The following is a 22,311-nucleotide window of genomic DNA, read 5'->3' on the forward strand; positions in this document are numbered from 1 at the left end:
CAGCTTTGATTCACTCATAGATGTGATATATCTACATTTCTATTCAATTCTGCTTATTCTAATTTTCAGAATCAGGAAAATCTCAAATCTGGAGAATCTAAAAAATTTAGATGTCTTGGACCTTCATGGAAATCAGGTATTGTACAGCTCCCCTCCCTCCCTTCCTCCCTCTCCTCCTCCCCTTCCCCCTCCCTTCCTCTCTGAAAGTCTGCAGCACATTTCATGTTATAAATGTTTCCAATATCATGCTAACATTGAGTTGTAAGAGTCACTTTACGAACTCATTGACTTTCTAAGGGCTTCAGCCTCTAGTGCAGGATTTCCTAGTTTCTTAGAAGTAAATCACAGACGAGACCCCGGGGATCTGTCTAATTATGACAGTGTTTATGTAGGCAAACTCAAGAACTGTAATCTTCCTTCTGCATTGGTGTTTTTCATTCACTCTGCCCCTTGTTTCTTTGTCAGAGGTCATCACTGTCCTGGATTTCGTAATGCCTTTGTGGGTTTTTAAGTTGGTTTGTAATCATAGTAAAATTTTTATCTTGTAGCATACTTATTAGTCAGGATTTTCTAGAGGAACAGAAATTGTATCATGTATCTGCTGGCTAGTTTTATGTGAACTTGACACAAGCTAGAGTTATCTGAAAGGAGGGAACCTCAATTGAGAAATTGCCCCCATAAGATCAGGTTGTAGGCATTTTTCTTAATTAGTGATTGATGTGGAAGGGCCAGGCCATTGTGGGTGGTGCCATCCGGCGGTCCTGGGTTGGATAAGAAAGCAGGCTGAACAAGCCATGAGGAGCTAACCAGTATACAGCACCTCCATGGCCTCTGTATCAGCTCCTGCCTCCAGGTTCCTGCACAGTTTGAGTTCCTGTCCTGACTTGTTTCTGTTATCTACTATAATGTGGAAGTGTAAGCCAAATAAATCCTTTTCCTCCCCAGGGTTGCTTTGGTCATGGTGTTTCATCATAGGAATAGAAACTCTAAGACAGTGTGTGTGTCTGTGTTCTATTTAAATGTTTCATACACTATAGTCCAACAATTGTAGTCTCCCATTGGAGAGAACAGAAATCTGCTAGTTGATTAGTCCACAAGGCTGGATGTTTTAGCACTCCCAATCTGATGCACAGGCCTGGAGAATTCTGGGAGAGCTTCTGGTCTACAGTTTACAGTAGAATCCCAGAGAAGTTGGTTCTAACACCTTTGAAAGAATGCAGCAGACCTTGCCAGCAAGAGTGAGGGCAAGCAGGCAAAAAGCAAAGTTTCCCACTTCTGTACCCATTTATCTGGGCTGCCACCCACATTTAGGGTAGATCTTCCCACTTCAAGTAATTTGATGAAGAAAATCCCTCTGGAGTGTTCGTTAGTCTGTACCTTAGTTCATTCCACATCCAGGCAACTTGACCAGATCAGCAGTCATTCATACACACTATTTTAAAACTATCATGCAGGTGAAGCATTTTATGATGCTAACACTTTTAGTAAGACTATTTTGATATAGAAATAATGATTGCATGAGGTTTTTTAAGTTATGATATACCTTTGAGAATTTGCAGGCACCTGTAATGAATACTGCATCACTTGATCGTGTGCAGGTGTCATCTGCTGGCCGCTGTTCAGGCAAGCACTGTGTTTCATGGGATCACCTTACTGCATATCTTACAGCTTCGTGCTATCAGAGTCCGATACGAAGATTGCACGTTTGTACCAAATAGTTATTTCCTAAAGTTCCATAGTCACAAGGCGGGGAGTTTGAAATGAGAATCTGAGTCGTCTTTTAAAATAACCAACTTTAACAGGCAAAACTGGTGTTTCAGAGCAAGAGGGACAGCCTTTGTGGTGTTAGGTCCCTAAAACATCAAAAGGTGGACCATTCAATACAAACATCAACTTAGCATCAGGGCCTGAGAGACAGCTGAGGGGTAAAGACATGTACTCCCAAACCTGACTCCCTGAGTTCTATCCCTGGTACTTACTGGTAGAAGGAGACTCTGACCTCACTCATGCTGGGCATCTGCATGCCTTCCCCCCTAAATAAAATCAATAAATGTGAGAAAAATAAATAAAGGTTAAGCACCAGTTAAGTGAAAGTTGACGATCTTTAGAATTCACTCTCATTAGCATTGTGGGAGTCTTTCTGGAGTAAGCATTCAACACCAGTGAGTGTGGAGGAGAGGAGATGGCACCAGTGGACCAAAGCCAGGCCAGCCCCTGAAAGGCTTCAGTGCCAGGTCCAGTTTGTGACCACAAGGTGGGGGAGCGAGCAAGTGAGATGTTACAGACGCTTACATGGCAGTCAGCAAGAAGCCTGTGTGGCCGCTGTCAGCGGTTGTTAAGGGCAACGACCCTTTGATTCAGCTGTGTCTCCAGGTCATTCTGTTCCAGGGAGCAGGGGAACCCGTGTGTGGCAATGGGCGGTCCAGGTGGTGCTGTAAGTGAATCATTAAATAAATCAATATCTAATAACTGGTCTTTTCTACCTTACTATGCTTCATTAGAAATTAAGATTGCCTAGTGAGCATAATGTTCAGCACAGTTGTCTCATGGATATGAAAGTATTTTGAGGAGTGGTGATTCTGGTCAGGAAATGGATCGAAGTGATGGAAAGGAGCTGTCTTGGTTTGCTTCCTATTGCTGTGATAAACACCATGACCAAAATCACCTCAGGGAGGAAAGCTTAAAGTCAACAGTCCATCACGAATGGACGTCAGACAGGAACTTAGAGGCAGGAACTGAAGCAGAGGCAGTGGAGGGGTGCTGCTTACTGGCTTGCTCTTCATTACTTCTTCAGCCTGCTTCCCGATAGCAGCCAGGACCAAACTGCCCAGGGGTGACTACACACAGTGGGCTGCACCCTCCACTGTAAGTCAGTTAAGAAAATGTCCCCACAGACTTACCTACAGGTCAGTTTGGTAGGGCCACTGCCTTAGTTGAGGTTTCCTCTTTCTGGGTAACTCTTACTTGTATTAAGTGGTAAAGGACTGACTGGCACAGGGGAAGCTGTTCTCTGGAGAGAGGACAGTTGGGACACTAGTCGGAGCAATCTCACAGTGGGGACACTTTAGTGGTAGGTGTGGTAAGGTGGCAGATCAAATAAATATAAAGTAGGAACATTAAGACTTAGCCTCCATGGTGAATACAGAGGCGTCTGGGAGATTGGCTCTAGTTTCTAATTCAGATTTTGAGCTGGCTTGCCAGACTTTGTTTTCCTAGAGATTCTTCAAAAAGATACATATGTGCTTCTAGAAGATTCTATTCTTTCAGTAATAGTTTTCTCAGGGAGAACGTACCTTTCCTGTGGTTCGCAGACACTGCCCTTTCCTTACCCAGAGTGGGAAATTTGTCTTTATCCAGGCACCGGAACATACAGTTCTTCTGATGTGTTCAGAAGCCCTGACTCTAGTCACTGTGGTTCACAATTAGGCCTTCCTTTTCAACATTCCCATCATCATTTTGTCTGTCTGTGAAGTCTGTCAATCAAAGCCTTTATGTGTGCTCTTTGCACACTCTTTGCCTACAGTTTCTGTCACTTTCTCTGTCCTTGTGACTTTGTCCATGGCTGAGAGAATTACTGACTTTATTCCACCACTTGCTGTGACTTATGGAATTGTAAGAAGCCAAATTAACATCCCTAGTGATCATTTTACAGATTTATAGATTAATGGGTCTGGAGAGATTGCTCAGTGGTTAAAATCATAAGGTAATCTTGCAGAGGACCTGGGTTCAATTCTCAGCACCCACGTGGTGGCTCATGACCATCCGTAAATCCAGTTCCAGGGGTTCCAATGCCCTCTTCTGACCTCCATGGGCACCAAGCACACATGTGGTGCACAGACAAACATGTAGGCAAAACACGTATACATAGAAGATAAACAAATATTTTTAAAGTTGTAGACTAATGTTAAATACAAGAACTAAAAATGTTTCCAAAGTAAAAGTAGCAGAAAAATGCAAGAGACTCTAATTTAGGCCCCACAGGTCTATGAGGAATTAGAGAAACAGTTTTCTAAGGAGCGTTCAGGAATGTATGTAGAAGAAAGGAGAACTGCTGTACTTAGTCAGACTTAGTTCATGAAAACAAAATACCTGGCATAAACCCTCGAGTAAAGAAAGGTTCTTTTTTGCTCACAAAGGTTCAAATCTAAAACAAGGTGTCTGCATTTGGGCTTCTGGCAAAGCCAGGAGAAATTATTAGAGAGAACATTCATGTCTTGAATCAAGAAACAGGAGAGGAGGGAAGGTTGAGGTCCCATAATCCCCTTCAGGGCACATCCCAGTGACCTAATGACCTTTCTCTAGGCCTTACTACTTAATACTCATGGCACTTTCTGGTACCTGCACCCTAGGAAGCCAACCTTTCTATGGGGATTTGTGGAGTACACTGACCCCAACTATAGTAACCCATTTGTGTCTTTCTTGAGCCCAGCAGAGTTGGCCATTCATACTTTCAAACTGCTTCTTTTTTCTGTTATAATTACAGCTCCTGTCCATCTCCACACCTGTCTCTTTCACACTCCTATTTCTGCTTTTTCTCAGTATTTCCGGCGAGTTTTTCAAGTTTGTGTTTATATTACTAATTTCCTTTTATACAGTCTCTGTTATAATTTTATTAAGTCATATATTTCAAATTACCTTATACATTTATTGTCAAATGTCTTACTTTGTATCATCTTCTTTTTTTTTTTTTTTTTTTTTTGAGACAGGATTTTCTGTGTAATTTGGTGCCTGTCTTGGATCTCGCTCTGTAGCCCAGGCTGGCCTCGAACTCACAGAGATCTTTCTGGCTCTGCCTCCTGAGTGCTGAGATTAAAGGCGTGCACCACCACCGCCTGGCTACTCTGTATCTTCTTGTACAGTTCTATCATCTATAAGTCTCCATAACCTGGACATTTCTTTTTAAATTTTTTATATAACATTATTTTACTTTAAATCAATTAGATGAAAAAACTTGGAACAAATTTTAAACATAACCACAGGTTACCTTCATATATTTTCCAATTTATAATACACCATTGCATATGTCTCTTCTTGAGCCTAGAAAGAATACAGATGTTTGTTGGTTGCAAAGAGTCCACATAAATGGAAACTGTATTATGAATCTAAAAAAAGAGCCTTTTAGCAAACATTTGTTTTGAAATGTTAGATTTTAAAAAAATCCAATTGTTATAGTGATGTAAATGAGCAGATTCATATTTACTGACGCTGAAATTATTCTTTAAAAAAAGATTTGTGTGTGTGAGTGTGTGCTTGCACACATGCGCCTGTGCACGCATGCACAGGTGCCATGGAGGCCAGAAGAGAGAACTGGATCCCCTGATGCTGTAGTTACAGGCAGTTGTGAGCTTCCATGTGGACCCTGGTAACTGAATTCTGGTCCTCTGTAAGAAGCAGCAAGCTGTCCCAGCCCTGGGGGTCTTTCCAGACCTGAGATGTATCCCCTTAATGAAAAATAATACATTGAGTAAATCTCTGTTTCCTAAGGATGCCCTGTGAGGAGGTTGATGAGTACCCTCCCACCTCCCGTGTCAGAGACACTCAACCTTTGGGCTGTGTTGGCTGAGTAATAATAATGCTATGTTTGCCTCACTTCCTGAGAACTTAGGCTGCTCTGCTGTGGGCCGGTGCTTCTGTGCCTCTGTGTGGCTTCCACAACCTAAGTTCTTCTGTTCTGCAGGCCAGTGCCTACCACATTGCACCTAACTGAGCATTGTCTCCTGGCCTGAGCTCTTCTGTTACAGCGTCCATCTTTTCCTCCCACAGGGGCTCCTAGTCCCCTTCATCTTTCTAGTCAGACTCCTCACTGACCTCAAGATCCTGGTAGTCCTGTCCTTTGCTTTTGCTCTCTGAGACTTGATGTGCCTTGTCAAAGCATTGTGAGCATGTGACTTGGGGCCAGAGTCAGTTTCTGTATGACAGGTTGTGTGTACATGGAGGAGCTGGCAGCCTTAGAGCTTCTCCAAAGGGACTCATGGTTATTTGAGGAAATTTATGTTTCTCGATTGTTTGTTAGGGTCAAATTGTCACTAGGATCCTTAGCTAATTTTCACAAGTTGAATGACTTCATAGGACTTGCAGTGAGATGCTTAGATGGACTATGAATGTCTCGGTATAAACTTGTCATTAAATCTGGTGACTTGAATATTTTATTTTTGGAGTTTTATGACATGCCCATGCTAATCATGCTTCTCCCTGCCCTTTTTTTTTTTCATTCAGATCACCAAAATTGAAAATGTTAATCATTTGTGTGATTTGAGAGTTTTAAACCTTGCCAGGAACCTCTTGAGTCACGTTGACAATCTCAATGGTCTGGATTCGCTAACTGAACTTAACCTCCGACACAATCAGATCACCTTTGTGGTGAGTACCACAGTGACTACAGATGGACCCCGCTTCTCTTTGGAGGAAGTGATGATAGTTCAGCATCGCGTGTGTAATGCAGAATCTGAAGTTATTTAGGTTTTTTTTTTTTTCTGAATTTAAATTGTGAATATAACTATAGAGCTTTGTAATATGTTGAAAAGGAGGTGTTTTCTATTTTCAAAGGTAAATATAAAATTACAAATGGTAGAAGTGTCCTCTAAATGAAGCAGCTGGTGTTCCTGACTACTGCTCCTTATCCTCTGCCATGGGTACTGAGTTAGATGGGAAGGGTATTGGTGTGTACCCAGGAGAGACGCAGAGGGAAGATGTAGAGGTCCATGAGATTGTCTTCTGCAGTTCCCAGGAGGCCTCCTGATGAAGGAGGAGTGCACAGGGCTGCAGAGGCCTACGTCGGGTCTCAGCTTTACCCCTAATCAGTTGTGTGACCCTGGGTGAGACACTGCGCCTGTCTGGGTCTCATTTCAGATTTGTTTAAAGATGAAGTAATCGGGCTCGGTTGTCACTTGTGTCTCTTGGCTTGCTGACTGTAAAAGAGGACATAACAACAGCTTAGGACAGTGTGAGCAGAGGGGAAAGAGACATACATATTGTGGGGACAAAACCTGAGCCCTCAAACTGACTTGAGAAGTGGTTCTTGGGTCGAGTGACCCTTTCGTAGGGGTCGCCTAAGACCATCAGAAAACACAGATATTTACATTACGATTCATAACAGAGGCAAAAATGACAGTTTTGAAGTGGCGACTGAGATGATTTCGTGGTTGAGGGTCACCACAGCATGAGGACCTCTGTAGAAGGGTTGGCGCATTAGGACGGTGACAACGCCTGGGCTTGACAGTGCTGTGATGGCAGAATCCTAAGAGTGGGGCTTACGATCATGTGATGCTCTCCTCCTCCATGATGAGAACTTGACCTCCTCTGCTGTGGAGTACGGACCTGGGTTCAGTTCCCAGAGGCCATAGGGTGACTACCCTTACTTCTTCCCCAGCAGAAGGACCTGATGGTTTTGCTGGAAGTGGGTAACTAAATAGTAGTCTGATGCGGAGGCCTTGTGTATTAACACAAAGGTGGAGGTGCTAGAAACGCGTCTTCAGTTTTGTGATACGATGCCAACCCTGTGGACAACCCAATGGCAGCATTATCATCACTTTAAAAGTTTCCTTTGTGTCAACACTGGAGAAAAGCTGAATCTGGGCTCTCTGATGTCATGCATGAGCTTTCAAAGGCACACCCTCCCAGAACCCCTTCCTTAGAGAACACAGTGTGCTCTCTGTGGTGTGCAGATGTGGGGGACAGACGATGCTCCACTGTATGGATTGGTTTCACTTTCATTTCTCCCAGAAAGTCTAAGGAAGCTAGTGCCTTGGCTTCTGAAGGGAGGATACACTCAGAACCTTCCCTAAGACCTGATCTATTGCACAGTTATTTCTGAATCGTGTCAAGGCCTCCGCTGGTTGGATGAAGTGGTGGAGTGGAGCTGTTTGTTTTCAGAGCTTCCAGACTGGATTACTTGGCTGTGCTGCTGAATCCTCACAAGCTGCTCAGTCAGGACTCAGTCTATCCTCGGATACTGGGGCCGGTAAGCATCCAAAGAGCTCCTGCTAGTTGTGGGCAGCAGTCTGCTGCCCTAGCATGTTCCTGTCCAGAGTTTGGCTTTCCCTGGGAAAGCACATGCCACTCAGCTGGGAACTCACTGATTACATGTGAGTGAGTGTTGACTCTGCTCACCGCTGTGGCAGCTGCCGCAGAAGCAGCTGTGGGAAAGGAAATTGTATCCATTCATGAAACTTAAAAAGACAACAGTATCATGAATATATATTTCATAATGATAAGTATAATGCAGGTAATGCAAGAAGTTGAATGTACATGTAAGGTAGACAAGGGTGTAGTTCAGATCTTAAGTTAAATTATTTCTACAACACCCTTCTCTTTATTCTCTCTCTCTCTCTTTCTCTCTCTCTCTCTCTCTCCCTCCCTCCCTCCCTCCCTCTTTCCCCCTCTCCCTCCCTCCCTCTCTCCCTCTCTGTCTGTCTGTCTGTCTCCCCCTCTCCCTCTTCAGACAGAGCCTTCTTATGTGGCTCTGACTGGCCTGGCGCTCACATGGATCTACTTGCCTGTCCTGCTGAGTGCTGTGATGAAACGTGTAAGCTCCCATGTCTGGCATGTAACCTTTGCTTAAAACATCCAAAAGACTTTTCAATCTGAGGTTACATTTTTATTTTCATCTTTTCCTGCCCTTAGGTTCAGTTACCACACTTATTCTTTCTTTGGGGTTGGGGGTGGGAGATTTGTGGTGAGACAGGGTCTCATGGGGCCCACACTGGTTTTAATTCCCTCTGTAGCCAAGGATTGACCCCTAATACTCCTGCCTCCACCTCCCAGGTGTGAGATTACAGGTGTGCTCCCACCACATTTGGCCTTTTTTTTTCTATATAGTGTCTGGTGATCGTTAGGATTTTTTTTTTAAGTGTGGGTGCAGATGCCTCTGAAGTAGGGGTTCTAGGTGGTTGTGAGCTGCCGATGTGGGTGCTCAGAACTAAACTGGCCTCTGGAAGTGCAGTACATGCTCTTAACCACTGAGCCACCTCTCCAGCCCTGTCCGGTACCCTTTAGGCAAATGCTCTGACACTGAATGTCCCCCAGCCCTTCAACTAGTGACTTTAAAATATTGGGTAGGGGCTTGGGTGTCTAAGCCGTCTTTAGCCATGAGGGGCGGGGTGGGGGTCTCTCTGTCTCTGTCTCGGTTGATCACTGGGTTGTGTAACTTGGTGTATTGGACACACTGGACATCCCTTCAGGCTGAGTGGAGAGGAAACTGCGGCTCATGAGCTAATTGCTGAGATAAGGAAGATTTTACTTGGGCGGAAGGACTTTGTTTGCTTTTGTGCTGGATGAGAGGCCCTTCCTGTCCCCTCCCCCCCAGCCAGTCTGTTTTTGCCACTGCCATTACTAACCCTCTTCCCAGAGGAAGCTCCCTCTCTGTCTCACCTACTTCACATCCTGCTGAGGACTCCATCACCCAGCCTCTCTGGATGTGTACCAGGGATGGGGGTAGGGTAGGGTTAGGGTTGGTTCAGGAATTGCTGTTGAGCAGACAGATGTTAAATTACATACCTCTCCAATATGCTTCATGCATGCCTCCCAGACCTGATCTTTGCGTGTCCAGACTGAGCATGTGCCATGGGCTCCCATCCAAGGGATTGTGTGAAGTGCAGCATCTCTCTGGTGGTTCCCAGCTGCAGTCCCTCTTGCTCAGGGCCATCTCTTGGGAAGTTCCACCGGCCTCCTGAAATCCATCCAAAATGGCGATCTGTCCGTGACTGCTCCCCCGCTTTCTGAGAATTTAGTTAGGGTAGTGTGTTTCTGTTGAGCCTTGGGAGGGAAGCCTGTTCCCTGCATGTTACCTGGGACCAGAAACCTCTCATGTATTCAGAGTCAGGACTCCTGTTTGTTTGCCGGTCCTTTCATGGAAATTGGGTCATTGTAGAGCTAAACATATTTTTAGTTTCCATGGTGGTGTCCCCTTTTAAAATTTAGAACTCAGGGGTGGTGCTCAGGCCTGTACTCCCAACTCTCAGGAGGCTAAAGAAGCAGGAGGCTTACCACGAGTTCAAGTCCAGCCTAAGCTTCATGGTGAGTTCCAGATCAGTGTGACCTAGAGTGAGACTCTGCTTCAAGAAAAAACAAACAAACAAACAAACAAACAAAAACCCAAAACTTAAAACATCCACAATAACTGGAGCTAATACATCAGTGTTGGTAGTTCTCACTCAGCTGAATAAATGATCCTTTTGAGCACAGTCCAGGCCTTTGGGTTCCTTTCCCTGCCACTGTCTTCTCACAGAAGTAGCCTCGCCCTGAGATTGCTGTTACTTGTTCTCACACACATCTGTTTCCATCTCCTTTTGTTTACAGTGCTAGGTGTTAATATTCTGGTCCTGCCCCACTGTGGCCTGATGTAGCAGCCTCTTCTTAAGGAAAAACTCCGCCCCTTTCTCCCTCCACTCCCATGAGGTGTGCATCCCTCGACACACTCTCTCTCTCTCTCTCTCTCTCTCTCTCTCTCTCTCTCTCTCTCTCTTTCTCTCTCTCTCTCCTTTCTTATCTTCTCTTTGTCTTTCTATTATAATAAGCCATGCCCGCATGGAGGCGGCCTCTGGGCTGTGGACGTCCACTCGTTGCCATGCCCACATGGAGTTAGTTGCCCACCAGTCGTTCCCCCCACCACATCTTCCCAGCATGCCTGTATGGTTCCCTGCATGCACGGGATACCCTTGGGAGGGGAGGTCCCCCCTGCCCCGCATAATAATTCATAACACTAGAGATCAACTCTAGGCCTTTACACACTTCAGTTAGTACTTTACCACCAAGCCACCTCCCAGTCCCACTCAGTCCAGTTTAAAATTCCTAAGCCATAAGTAGTAATGGGTTTGCATGCCTTTAAGTGTTTTGTGTATGACACCATCTAGTGGCTCATATCTTCTGTATTTTGCTCTTACTGATCCATGAGAGTCATCCATTCTAGTACCTCCAGCTCTAGTTCACTAATTTTGGTAGCAATATAGTATTCTATCTTAGGGTTACAATTTAATACTGGACAGTCATATCGTTTGCAATTTTTCATTACTATAGGTGGCACAAGTAACATTTCATACATTTGTGCACATGTGTAACAGCTTCTTTATAGACAGAATGTTTTGTTATGGTCTATGATAACAAGTTAATACTGAAGCATGGCTGCTCCATACACGTCCATATGGTCCCATTACAGAAAATGAAACCATTTCAAGGACACACACCTGCCTCTCTGAGAACCACACATTCTTATCTATTCTCTTCTATCTCATTGAAAATATTGCTCTGAAGATACCTTGGTCTCAGCAACTAAACTGATTTCTTGACCAATGAGAGATCAGCTCCTTCCTTCCTGTTGTCTTCTTTAAAAAAAAAAAAAATGCAATTAGATGATTGTCTCTGGGAGAGGGGGCTGAAAGACTGAAGAGCCGAGGATCAGGGAGTTTGCTGTGAGGCTGTGTCTCCTAGGATGTCAGAGCTTACACATAAAGTCTCACCAGCATCACTGACCAAACCTGAGCTGAAGAAGGACAACAGCAGACATGCCAGAGTAGACATACCATGAGTCCTCAGCCCTACAGGAAGAACGATAGGCAGCCAAGGAGGGCTGGGGTGGGAGAAGAGAGCAGAGAGGCCCCTTCTCTGTCTGTGGAGAGCAGCACAGAACACTGGACGGCCGGGAGATGCAGAGCTGTTACGTCAGTTGTCTTGAAAGTCCACGGAGAGCTGACATGCTTTTTGCTACGTTTCTTCCCATCTATCTTAGTTTTTGTTAATATAATAACATGTTGGTTAAGAAATTGATTTGTTACTGTTGGTAGCATGTGGAACCATTGTTGACTTTGGTCTATTGATTTTATCTATAGCAATCTTGCTCTGAACACTCATTCTAGTGATATGTCTGTGAATTATCTAAATGGGTGTTCCATTTCGATTTTTTCGGTTGTTAGTTTTTTCTAAACAAGTAACAGCAGTTTCCTACCAATCATTCTATATTCGCTGTATGTTTGAGTGTTTGGAGACCTTGTCACCAGTGTGGAAGGCTGGAGAGGCAGGGGAGAAAGGAGTGAGGCGGCAAGTCAAATGAATTCCTTTGTAGGAGAGGCCTGGAGGAGCCTGTTGCCCTCTGTCATGTGTGGACATGTCGAAGGTGCCATCAAGTGAAGGGTCCTTACCGGATGCTGAGTGTGATGACTCTGTGTTTGATTGAACTAGAAGAGCCTTGAGACTAGGCTGAAGCGGAGTACAAGGGGGGTCTTGCATTGTTGCCAGTTTTAAAGAAAATGTATCACCAGCTACGTTCATTAGCTGCCTTTTATCAACCTGAAGAACCTGTGAGTGTTGTATGCATGTGAGTGCGTGGTGCTGAGCCCATAAGTGTGCACGCAGAGCAGGGCAGGACTTGGAGCATCTTGCACTTAACAATGCCATTGTATCACCTCTAGACAAGAGATACGGATGTGCACAGCCACTTCGTTGCCTCAAGACAGGAAATCCAGATGTGCGCAGCCACTGTATTGCCTTGAGACAGAGATATGGATGTGTACAGCCATGCCAGCTCTTTACATGTGGACTGGGGATTCAGACTCATAGGCAAGAATTCACCTTCTCTCCAGCCTAAGAAATTGTCTTCTATTTTTAATTTGCTTTAAGTTTATACTATGAATGATAATTGAATTTTATTAAAATATTTTCTGTAACTCCTACATAGGTCATATTAGATTCCATTCTTAAATCCACAGAGCTTTCAAAATAATTTCCAAGAGCCTTAGGTCATTTTAGCATCTTGCTTACATAGTCTGGCCTGAAATTTGTGCACAGTTCTGAAGGCATTTGCTGAGGTTGTTTGTAATATTTATATCTACAATACTTGAGATGACCTGCAATTCCTTTTCCTCTTCCTTTTCTGGCACTCATTCTGTGATGCCCCAGAGGAGATTACAAAGGGCTTCTCACTTGCATATCCTCTGATTTCCTCCTTTGCTTTCCTCCTTAGAATCTCCAGATACGAGGTAAAGATATTGCCTTCCTTGGACACGTGGTGAAGGTTAATTGGGAAGTTGGCTGGGTGATGTTGACTTTGGGCAGTCTTCGCTGTCTTGGTAGTTTCTTTTAATCTTAGGATAATTGTTGTCCTGCTTGTTTTTATTTTGGTCACCCAATCTGTATTTCTGCCCCATCTCCAGCTCCTGGATTATATCTTTAATTTTTGAAATATATGATTTTCTTATTCAGTTTATTATAGCTGTCTTTTCTAATTTAATTGCTTTGTGTCCAATGAATGTGGATTGGTTCTTTGAAGTTTGTTATATTGCCTAGCAGGTCATCAATATTTGTCTAGAGCATGGTCAATATTTTGAAGTTATATTCTAGAAAATAAAACTTTGAGGGGCTGGAGAGATGGCTCAGAGGTTAAGAGCACCGACTGCTCTTCCAAAGGTCCTGAGTTCAATTCCCAGCAACCACATGGTGGCTCACAACCATCTGTGATGAGATCTGGCGCCCTCTTCTGATGTGCAGACATACATACAAACAGAACACTGTATACATAATAAACAAATAAATCTTTAAAAAAAAAAACAAAACTTTGAAATCGATATTTCTTCCTGACAACTTGTTCCTTTCATGACTATGTATTAGAGCTCTTGATTACTTACAACTTTACTGAGCAGTTTTGTAGAAGCATGTGTTGTATGTGTCCTCAGATCTTCAACCCAAATATACACAGTACTCATAAGCAGCATTTGGGGCTGTGTTCTCCAGCTTAAATACAAATTCTCAGACTGTGTTCGGTTTTTAAGGAGCTGTGCCGAGAGCTCAGCATTCCTTCTGTGTTGGCCCTCCCCAAAGCTCCTGAGCTTGCCCTAGTGACCATGGAACTTCAGGCAAGCCTGTACTGAGCCAGCCAGTCTCCAAAGTGACAGGCCAGTGCTCTGCACAAATGAAACATTGCTCTGCCTTCCCAAGGGATGGGTGGCACTGGAGCACTGAGAGCCTAAGCTGTGTGTTAGTGGAATAGATCCGTTCTGCAGAGACTGTCTGCACTTCCATCTACTCTACTATTAACCAAATGTAGTAAAAGGAGTGTAGCCACGAGTTCATGAGCTGTGTTCCATGCTATCACTGAGCCTGGCTCAGAGAGGCTGCCTGTGCCCTGTCAAATGGTGCAGTGGGAAGGAGGAGAAACCGGGCAACCCTCTGAAATGGATAAAGGAAGTTTCAAAGTAAGAGCCATGTCAATAGTCCGTATTTTGCTTTATTTATTGAATTTTTCCTGTTCTCATTTTGCAGGCTGGTAGGGGAGGGGGAGTTGTGTCCCAGCATAGGTGTGGAGGCCAGAGAACAATTTGGCAAGAGTCAGCTCTCTCCTAACATCATATTGGTCTCAGAGCACCAGGTCATCAGGCTTGGTGGCAAGCAGCCCTACCCACTGAACTCTCTCCAGCTCTGCTTTATTAGTTGCACATTACACAGATACACAGAATGAGTGGTCACTGCTTGAAGGCCATTCTTATAGACAGGAAAGGAGCCTCCATATCATACTGCATCCTTCATGTTCCCATAGTGTCAAGGACTTTCCTCTAAACTTAGCTGAGTTATAATCTAGATGCAATGAAATATACCATCTTAGCTGTATAATTCAACTTGTTTTTATTTTAATGTAACTGCCAACTGGATCAAGATGTCTGAAATGTTTCTATTGTTCCAGAAAGTTCTCCTGCATCCCTTTTCTAGTCAGTCCTGTCCCTATCCCAGAGGTACTCTGATGTCTGTCTCTGGATGGTTTTGTCTACATTTGTACTTTACATAAAGTATGTACAGCCACATAGCATGTCATAGCAGGGATGCATGCTTGGAAATGTAGTGTTAGGTGGTTTTGTTGTTGGATTGACATCATAGACTTCATGTAAGTCTGGGTGGTGTGGCCTGCACTCATCTAGATTATACTGTGTGTTTAGTCATTAGCTGTGAGGCCATTGTGTAGCACATGAGTATATAAACATAGATTCTTCCCTGCATTTACTACGTTTTGATAGTCATCAGTTTGCTATGTTTATCACCATTTTGTGAATTGCTGGGTTGGAGTTCACTGGAGAAAAGCTGTCATAGCATTTGCTTGCTCGTTTTCCAATCTTCTTTCTACTTTTGGCCTGCACAAAGTCACTATGGATGGTCTTGTTATTTTTATTTATCTGTTTATTTGAATGGGCCTAAAGCTATATTTCTTCTTGGTAGAAACAAAGGAATGTCATGTAAATGTCTGAATTTATCAGAAACTTACTTTATTGGAAATGCTAAATTCATCAGAGACAGTTGGCACTGAGCATCTGTGTAGTTCACTTACGCCCTTCTGATTGTTTTAGATTTGCATTTCCTTGATGGGGGAAGGCACTGAGTGTCTTTCTCATCTGTCATCTGCGATGAAGCATGGGTCTAGACTATTGCTGTGAAAAGTCATATGATGTCCTAGATTTAACCCTTTGGTCAGTCGGTTGGTCTCTCTGTCTGTTTCTGTGTGTGTGTGTGTGTGTGTGTGTGTGTGTGTGTGTGTGTGTGTGCGCGCGCGCGCACATCCTGTGGCTATCTATCTTTCTGTTTCTCTCTGCTTCTCTCTCTCTCTGCGTTTCTCTCTCTCTCTCTCTCTCTCTCTCTCTCTCTCTCTCTCTCTCTCTCTCCTTCTCTCCCTCTCTCCCCTACTATCTCTCTGTATGTCTACAAGAGAGTGTATTTTCCATGGCTTGCCCTTAAGAACAGTTTTTGGTATGTGGAAGCTTTCAGTTTGGGCGACATCATCTATAACTTGACCTCCTCTGTCATCGGTGTCCTCTGTGTCCTGTCTGAGGAGTCTTCTTCACATTGCAGAGTCATGACTGTGTTATCCTGTGTTTCTTCTAGAAAGTTTTCAGCTTTCTCTCTTCATTCAGGGCTGTGAGCCACCTTTAGTTAACTTTTTATGTGCTATAAGATAGTAGATGATAGTTTATTTTATCCACATATGGATATCTATTTTCTTGGCCATGTTTTATTAAAAAGACCTATTTCCCCACTAAACTGAGTTGTGTTTGTCAAAGTAAGTGATAATTAGACATGAGTTTTTCTAGACCTGCTCTTCTCTTCCTAGCACTGTGCCTCAGCCATTCTCTCCTGGATCATAGTTTATGATGCTGTGGAATTTCAGTACATTTGCTTTGTATAATTGTCCTTTTAGTGCATGAGACTGTTGTATGAAGGGCGTGGGGAAGTAACCCACAGATTCCTTCAGTTGCCGCTAACACTTCTCTGGGATAGACTGCTCCATCACGGATTCGCCATCTTCATTTTTTCTAGGTGCTCCATAGATTTTAAAATAATGGTAATTTTTATTAAATCTAGTATCTTTGTTTCCAGAATCTGCATGTCTTTCATTAATTATGGGAACATTCCGTATCTGCATTTTCATAAAAATTGCCTTCAATTTTCTCTTTCTACTAAACCCCTCAGGATATGATGCAAGCCATCTTATTATATTGCTTATTTCTTAATCTCTCTTTAATTATTTCCATCATTCTAATTTCTCCCAGTTGCATCTTTGCCTTCTTATTACTTTTCTACTTCTACCTTGAAATTGGTTCTTTAAAAAAAACCCAACAACTCTTATTTAATCTGATTTTCAGTCTTTTAACTGTTGAGTTTTCAGTAATTGTCTTTTTTTTCTTTCTAGAAGTTGTGCATCATGTTTTCCATAGTCTCCAAAGCTTGCTCACCCCAGTGCCGTGTTTTCCTTCCGTCTCTGTAATTTTTAGGTGTAGATGTCTGCAGTCTGCACGGAGGTTACTCTCTCCTCCGCTGCCTTAGCACTTCTTCACTTGATGACTTGGCACTTCAGCGCATCCTTCCTCATTAGATTTTTCTGTAGAAGTTAGTAGTTTGGGATGGTTGGAAGGCTGGGAAACTGGTTGAGTTTGTGTCTTCCAGACAGTTTTGCTGGGAGGCTTGGAGGCGTGTATATCAGGCTCCACTTTCGTTAGGTATTTTTGATTTGATTTTATTTTTTTTAGATCTAGCTTGTGATGTAAATTTCAGGTACACATTCAATACAGGAAGACCATTGACTATGACATGGCGGAGCTGAGTCCTTTTAATCATAGCTGTTTAAGTAGTGCTTCTAGAGTGTAGGGTGGGACTCTCCCTAGTTAGCACCTGCTTTCTAATCTGGCTTTTAATGCCTCCTTAGGTTTTCTTTGGTGAAATTACAACAGTATATAGATGAAAATCAGATCAGAAAAGCTGCATGGAGCTAAATTGATTGATAGCAATTGCCATAGAAAGAGTAGGAAACTGGAAAAGCAGGTAAGAGTATTAATACCTTGCAGAAACCTGAGCAGATACTGGCTGTTTTCATTGTCATTTAAAGAAATGTGTGGTTAGAGTGGTCTACATGATGGCTTAGTAGTTACTGTCCTTGGATAACACGTGTGTCTGTGCTGCAGAGTGATGGCTGTAACAGGTAGTTTGGAATTAATTTAGTCTTTTAATGAAAAGGAGTATAATTTTCTCTTTCCTGTTCTCAAACATGCTCAATAAATCCACTTATCCCTTTCCAAATGTATGTATATTGTACCCTGATTTTTATAATGAAAACAAGAGTAAAGATGGTTTTCTTCCAGTCCTCTGTGTCCTGTTTGCTGCCTTACTACACCCTGTGTCTTCACCTTGCTGCTTCCTTATTCCTCTATAGGAAGAGCCCCTAAGAATAGCCTGAGTTATAGACGTTCTGTACAGGCAGATTGCTGAGTCATGAGTAATAGATGTTCTATACAGGCAGATTGCTGAGTTGTGAGTAATAGATGTTCTATACAGGCAGATTGCTGAGTCATGAGTAATAGACATTCTATACAGGCAGATTGCTGAGTCATGAGTAATAGATGTTCTGTACAGGCAGATTGCTGAGTCATGAGTAATAGACATTCTATACAGGCAGATTGCTGAGTCATGAGTAATAGATGTTCTATACAGGTAGATTGCTGAGTCATGAGTAATAGATGTTCTATACAGGCAGATTGCTGAGTCATGAGTAATAGACATTCTATACAGGCAGATTGCTGAGTCATAAGTAATAGATGTTCTATACAGGCAGATTGCTGAGTCATGAGTAATAGATGTTCTATACAGGCAGATTGCTGAGTCATGAGTAATAGATGTTCTATACAGGCAGATTGCTGAGTCATCTAGTTCTGTTACAAAGGGAATATGGAGAACAGTGTTGAGCAGAGGAGACAGGTTCTTCATATGCAAAGTCATTCTTTGGAAAAAAAAGGAATTCTAATCCTCATCAGTCAGAGTTCATAAATTTATTCAGCTTTATTTTTAACAGGATTATATTTTGAAATGATGTTAAATGCTTTAAATCATACTTTTAGAAATCTGTTTAATGCGATTTTCAGTAATGTTTCAAGTGCAGTAAACTTAAGGTGATGAGCAGATAAATAATGTGGCCTGTAAATATTTCTGTAGGTATGAACATTTTCTTTTCATGCTTATTATATTAATTTTCTAGCTGCTCTAGAATAGTCTGTCTGCCTGTGAAATAGTTACCTCCAGAAGAGATATGACGGGACTGTTGAATCTGTGACAATAAAATGAATTTGTTGGCTTTTCCTTAAAGAGATAAGGCTTGAGCATCCTTACAGACTTCTAATCCCCTTTCTCCTTCCTCTGTCATTCCAAAATACTTACATCATAGTTTGGTGCCAAGCAGATGGATGGATTTGTGTTCTACCATCAGAATAACTTACTAGGAAAGCTCAGCTTAGAGTCTGCTACCTCATTGTAGTCTTGGTCTGGTTTCTGAAGGTGAAGGCAAGATATTTATTGAAGTCCACCCCAGGGAATCCAATACCAAATGGTTAGCCCTGAAGTCATATACAAACAAGTAATATTAGAGCAACTGAGTCGGTTATGTTTTTATGTGTTTAGAATATACATATGTAACAACAATTAAAAAAAGAGGCCATGAATTTGAGGGGGTCCATGGGAAGTGTTAGAGTGAGGAAAGGCAAGGGGGAAATGTAATGACATTTAAATTTCAAAAACTAAAAAATAAATAAACTTTAAACAATAATAACAAAACCTACAAATCTTAAAAAGAAAACTACAGACCTTTAAAAAGAGAAAATCAGGCCTTCAGGGGCTGGAGGGATGGCTCTGTGGTTCAGAGCATTGGCTGCTCTGCTGGAGGTCTGGGCTTGGCTTCCCAGCACCCACAGCTGCTCACAGCTGGCTGTAACTTTAGCTTAGTGATGCAACACTTTTTCCTGGCCTCCAGGGGCATGAGGCATGCACCTGGTGTGTGGACATACATGAAGGTAAAACACATACACATAAAATAGGTACATTTAAAAATTACTCTATAAAAATAAGGCCTTAAATGCTCAATTAAAATTGATACATTTGTGATAGAACGGATTTGGATTGTTGAACACAGCCACATGAGGTTTTCAAAGTTAGTCTTGGAGCGTTGTGTTGAACCTCAGTTGTCTGGCCTGCGTGTTTGTTTTCTGGCATTGGAACTAGCTCATTTGCCTATTAGTTGAGGATTCAGGTGTCAATAGCAAAGCTGCCCGAGTGCAGTAACTTTTCTCTCAATGGTCAGGTGATCTGTTCCATTTGTCTCTGGAGCTGCCTTGCCCAGGACCCTCTGCTTGTCTGAGGGAGGCTGCGTTTGATTGCCCTCGGCCCCTGCCATGTGGGCATGACTGGGTTCTTCTTTGCCTCTCTGGGTGGTGAATCCTACTAGTTGGGTCTTACAGAGCTTCCGTTAGAAGGGCCATATTTTAGTACTTTTTAACATCTTTTCTATAAGAAACTCATGTTTAGATAATTGATTGATATGACAGATGTTTATATCTGTTGTAATGGTAGAATTTTGTTTTGAAAATATATCTTAAAATCTTTAGGAAAATTAAAAAATAATTATTTTTCCCTTGATGTTAAATTTGGGACAACAAAAATATTGTAGGAAATTATTCTGCTTTTTGAAGTCCTGGAAAGGCTAGCTACAGAAGTGGTTATTGAGATGTATGTAAACTAAATTTGGATTTTTAGTTTTCATTTTTTTATATTTTTTATAACTATCAAGAAATGACAGTTAATGATTTTGAAAAATTGGTAGACTTCTGCTAAAATTGATTTCGTAAAAGAAGATAAATACAGAAGCATTACAATTTTGTCAAAAAGAACTTAATATGTCCCTAAAAATAATTTGAGTTTGTACTTTAATTGTAAAACAATCATGTCTTGAAAGTAGTGTGTCTGCTTTGCCTGTGGCATGGGAGAGACAGTGAGACTGCAGTCTGTAAAAGTGTGCTCTGACTCAGGAGATAGATGCAGGCCACTGCCTCCATCCCCAGCCCGGGCCGTGTGCGAGTGTGTGTGTGTGTGCCCTCCCCAGCCAGGAGTCAGCGGTGTGTGTGCCCCCCCAGCCGGGGGCCAGCGGTGTGTGTGCCCCCCCCAGCCGGGGGCCAGCGGTGTGTGTGCCCCCCCCCCCCCAGCGGGGACCAGCAGTGTGTGTCCCCCCCCCAGCCGGGGGCCAGCGGTGTGTGTGTCCTCCTCCCCCCAGCCGGGAGCCAGCAGTGTGTGTGTCCTCCCCCCCAGCTGGGGACCAGCAGTGTGTGTGTCCTCCCCCCCCCAGCCGGGGACCAGCAGTGTGTGTGTCCTCCCCCCCCAGCCGGGGACCAGCAGTGTGTGTGCCCTCCCCCTCAGCCGGGGACCAGCGGTGTGTGTGACCCCCCAGCAGGGGGCCAGCAGTGCTCTTGCCCAGAAGTACTTCAGATAGAGCTCAGGAGGAATTGGGAATAAGAGACCAGAGAGAGGGCTTTCAGGTCAGCCTTGACTTTTGTTTCTGGAGAGAGAAGAAGCAGCAGCCATTTCCTGTGGGAACAGGGTCCTGGAATGAAATCTGCACTCCTCCTCCAGTGTGGGGAAGTCAGAAAGAAGTGGCTTGCAGTTTGCCGGTTTACAGGGTTCATCACTCACAACTGGGCTGGGGCGGGGTGTGGGGGTGGTTAGTCTGTCGTCCTGTTTTCTATAGACTCATACCTTGACCATGGCAAAGTCTAGACACCACGCCTCACCTTTGTGAATCAGGGTTTCCAGGGAGGTATGAGAATGATAGTTACTATAGAAGGAAGATGCTGTACTGGAAATGAAACAGTTTACATGGGAAGTGTCCGAGTGTGAAGTCCGGGATGCCCTGGCTCAGCCTCCGGGGCTGTGTGGCCATCCTGCCGGCCACCCCTGCCCGGTACCTACAGCAGCCTCAGCTGCTCCTTCTCTGGACTAAGTCAAATTGCCGCACTTCCTCTGCGGAGTCCATGCCTCTAGTTAGTCATGCTTTTCGGAAGCTCCTTTGTTTTTTTCCTAATGAAATTGGGTGTGTTTATTTTGTAATTGTTTTTTAGTCATCTGAGCCTAAATATTTCAGTATTGACTAAGGGCAACTTTTGAAAATACTACAGAAATGCTTTTAGCACATGTGTGAGTATACAGTCTAAACCTTCAGTTTATCCTAGATCAGGAGCTGACCTTATCATGCCCTCCAGTGACGCTATGATCTGCTTTTAGTTTAGGGGCGATTGTTCCTGTATTGGGTCTTTATAACTGGATGGTCTGTTTCCAACAGTTGGAGAATAATGAGGCAAATCACTTTGAAATTTGTACCATTGTTTGGAAAGCTTTTGAATGTCTCCCTTTGAAAAGTGACTTTGAACAAGCCCTGATCACCCCGCTATGCTACAGTAAATGCTGAAGTAGCAACCTGGCATCCTTCCCGAAAGCACGCCTAAGGAGGCTCGCCGCCGCCGCCGCTGCCGCAGTGTTCCTGCTCCTCCACTGCTTTTTACCTTGCTAGCGCTGGTGCAGCCTGTTCTGCGGATGTGCTCAAACCCTCCCACTCGCTCTGCAGCAGAGAAGAATGGATCTCCGAGTCCACTAGAAATGAACGGTGTAGCGAGGTTGCGGGCGGGGGAGCATGAATGTCTTCCAGCAGCTGAACAGGAAAGCATATTAATACAGTATTTCTTTCCTTCAACTGATAAATTTTTTGCTTTCTGTTTTCTTCTAGAGAGATGTGGATAATTTGCCCTGCCTCCAACGCCTCTTTCTCAGCTTCAACAATATATCTAGGTATGTGGGAACTCCCAACTCGTCATTAATAGATAACTTGTCTGTGTGGGCTCTCCTGCTTTGAGATAGTCAATGCTGCGGAGAGTTTGACTGTCCTGAAAGATTTTCCATTTGAAAATGGAAGGACTGCCTGTGACAAAGTTCTTTGTTGGGAAAAGGAAGCGCTTGTGTCTTCTGCCTCTGTTGTTAAAG

At 43.4% G+C, this 22,311-nt stretch overlaps 1 protein-coding gene across 5 annotated transcripts in view; it reads left to right on the forward strand.

Moving 5' to 3' along the window:
- Lrrc49 (leucine rich repeat containing 49) overlaps positions 1 to 22,311 on the forward strand; it is a 110,399-nt gene that overhangs the window by 17,130 nt on the left and 70,958 nt on the right. For 4 of the 5 annotated variants that reach the window (XM_028867330.2, XM_028867348.1, XM_028867340.2 and 1 more), the window contains 3 exons: positions 70 to 136; positions 6,217 to 6,360; positions 22,058 to 22,119. In XM_028867330.2, coding sequence (XP_028723163.1) covers positions 70 to 136; positions 6,217 to 6,360; positions 22,058 to 22,119 — 273 coding nt within the window. Of the gene's footprint in view, positions 1 to 69; positions 137 to 6,216; positions 6,361 to 7,858; positions 7,961 to 22,057; positions 22,120 to 22,311 lie in introns of those variants that run through there. The other variant, XM_028867374.2, reaches the window with a different exon arrangement.

Source organism: Peromyscus leucopus, chromosome 7, assembly GCF_004664715.2.
Source record: "Peromyscus leucopus breed LL Stock chromosome 7, UCI_PerLeu_2.1, whole genome shotgun sequence".
Lineage (NCBI taxonomy): Eukaryota > Metazoa > Chordata > Mammalia > Rodentia > Cricetidae > Peromyscus > Peromyscus leucopus.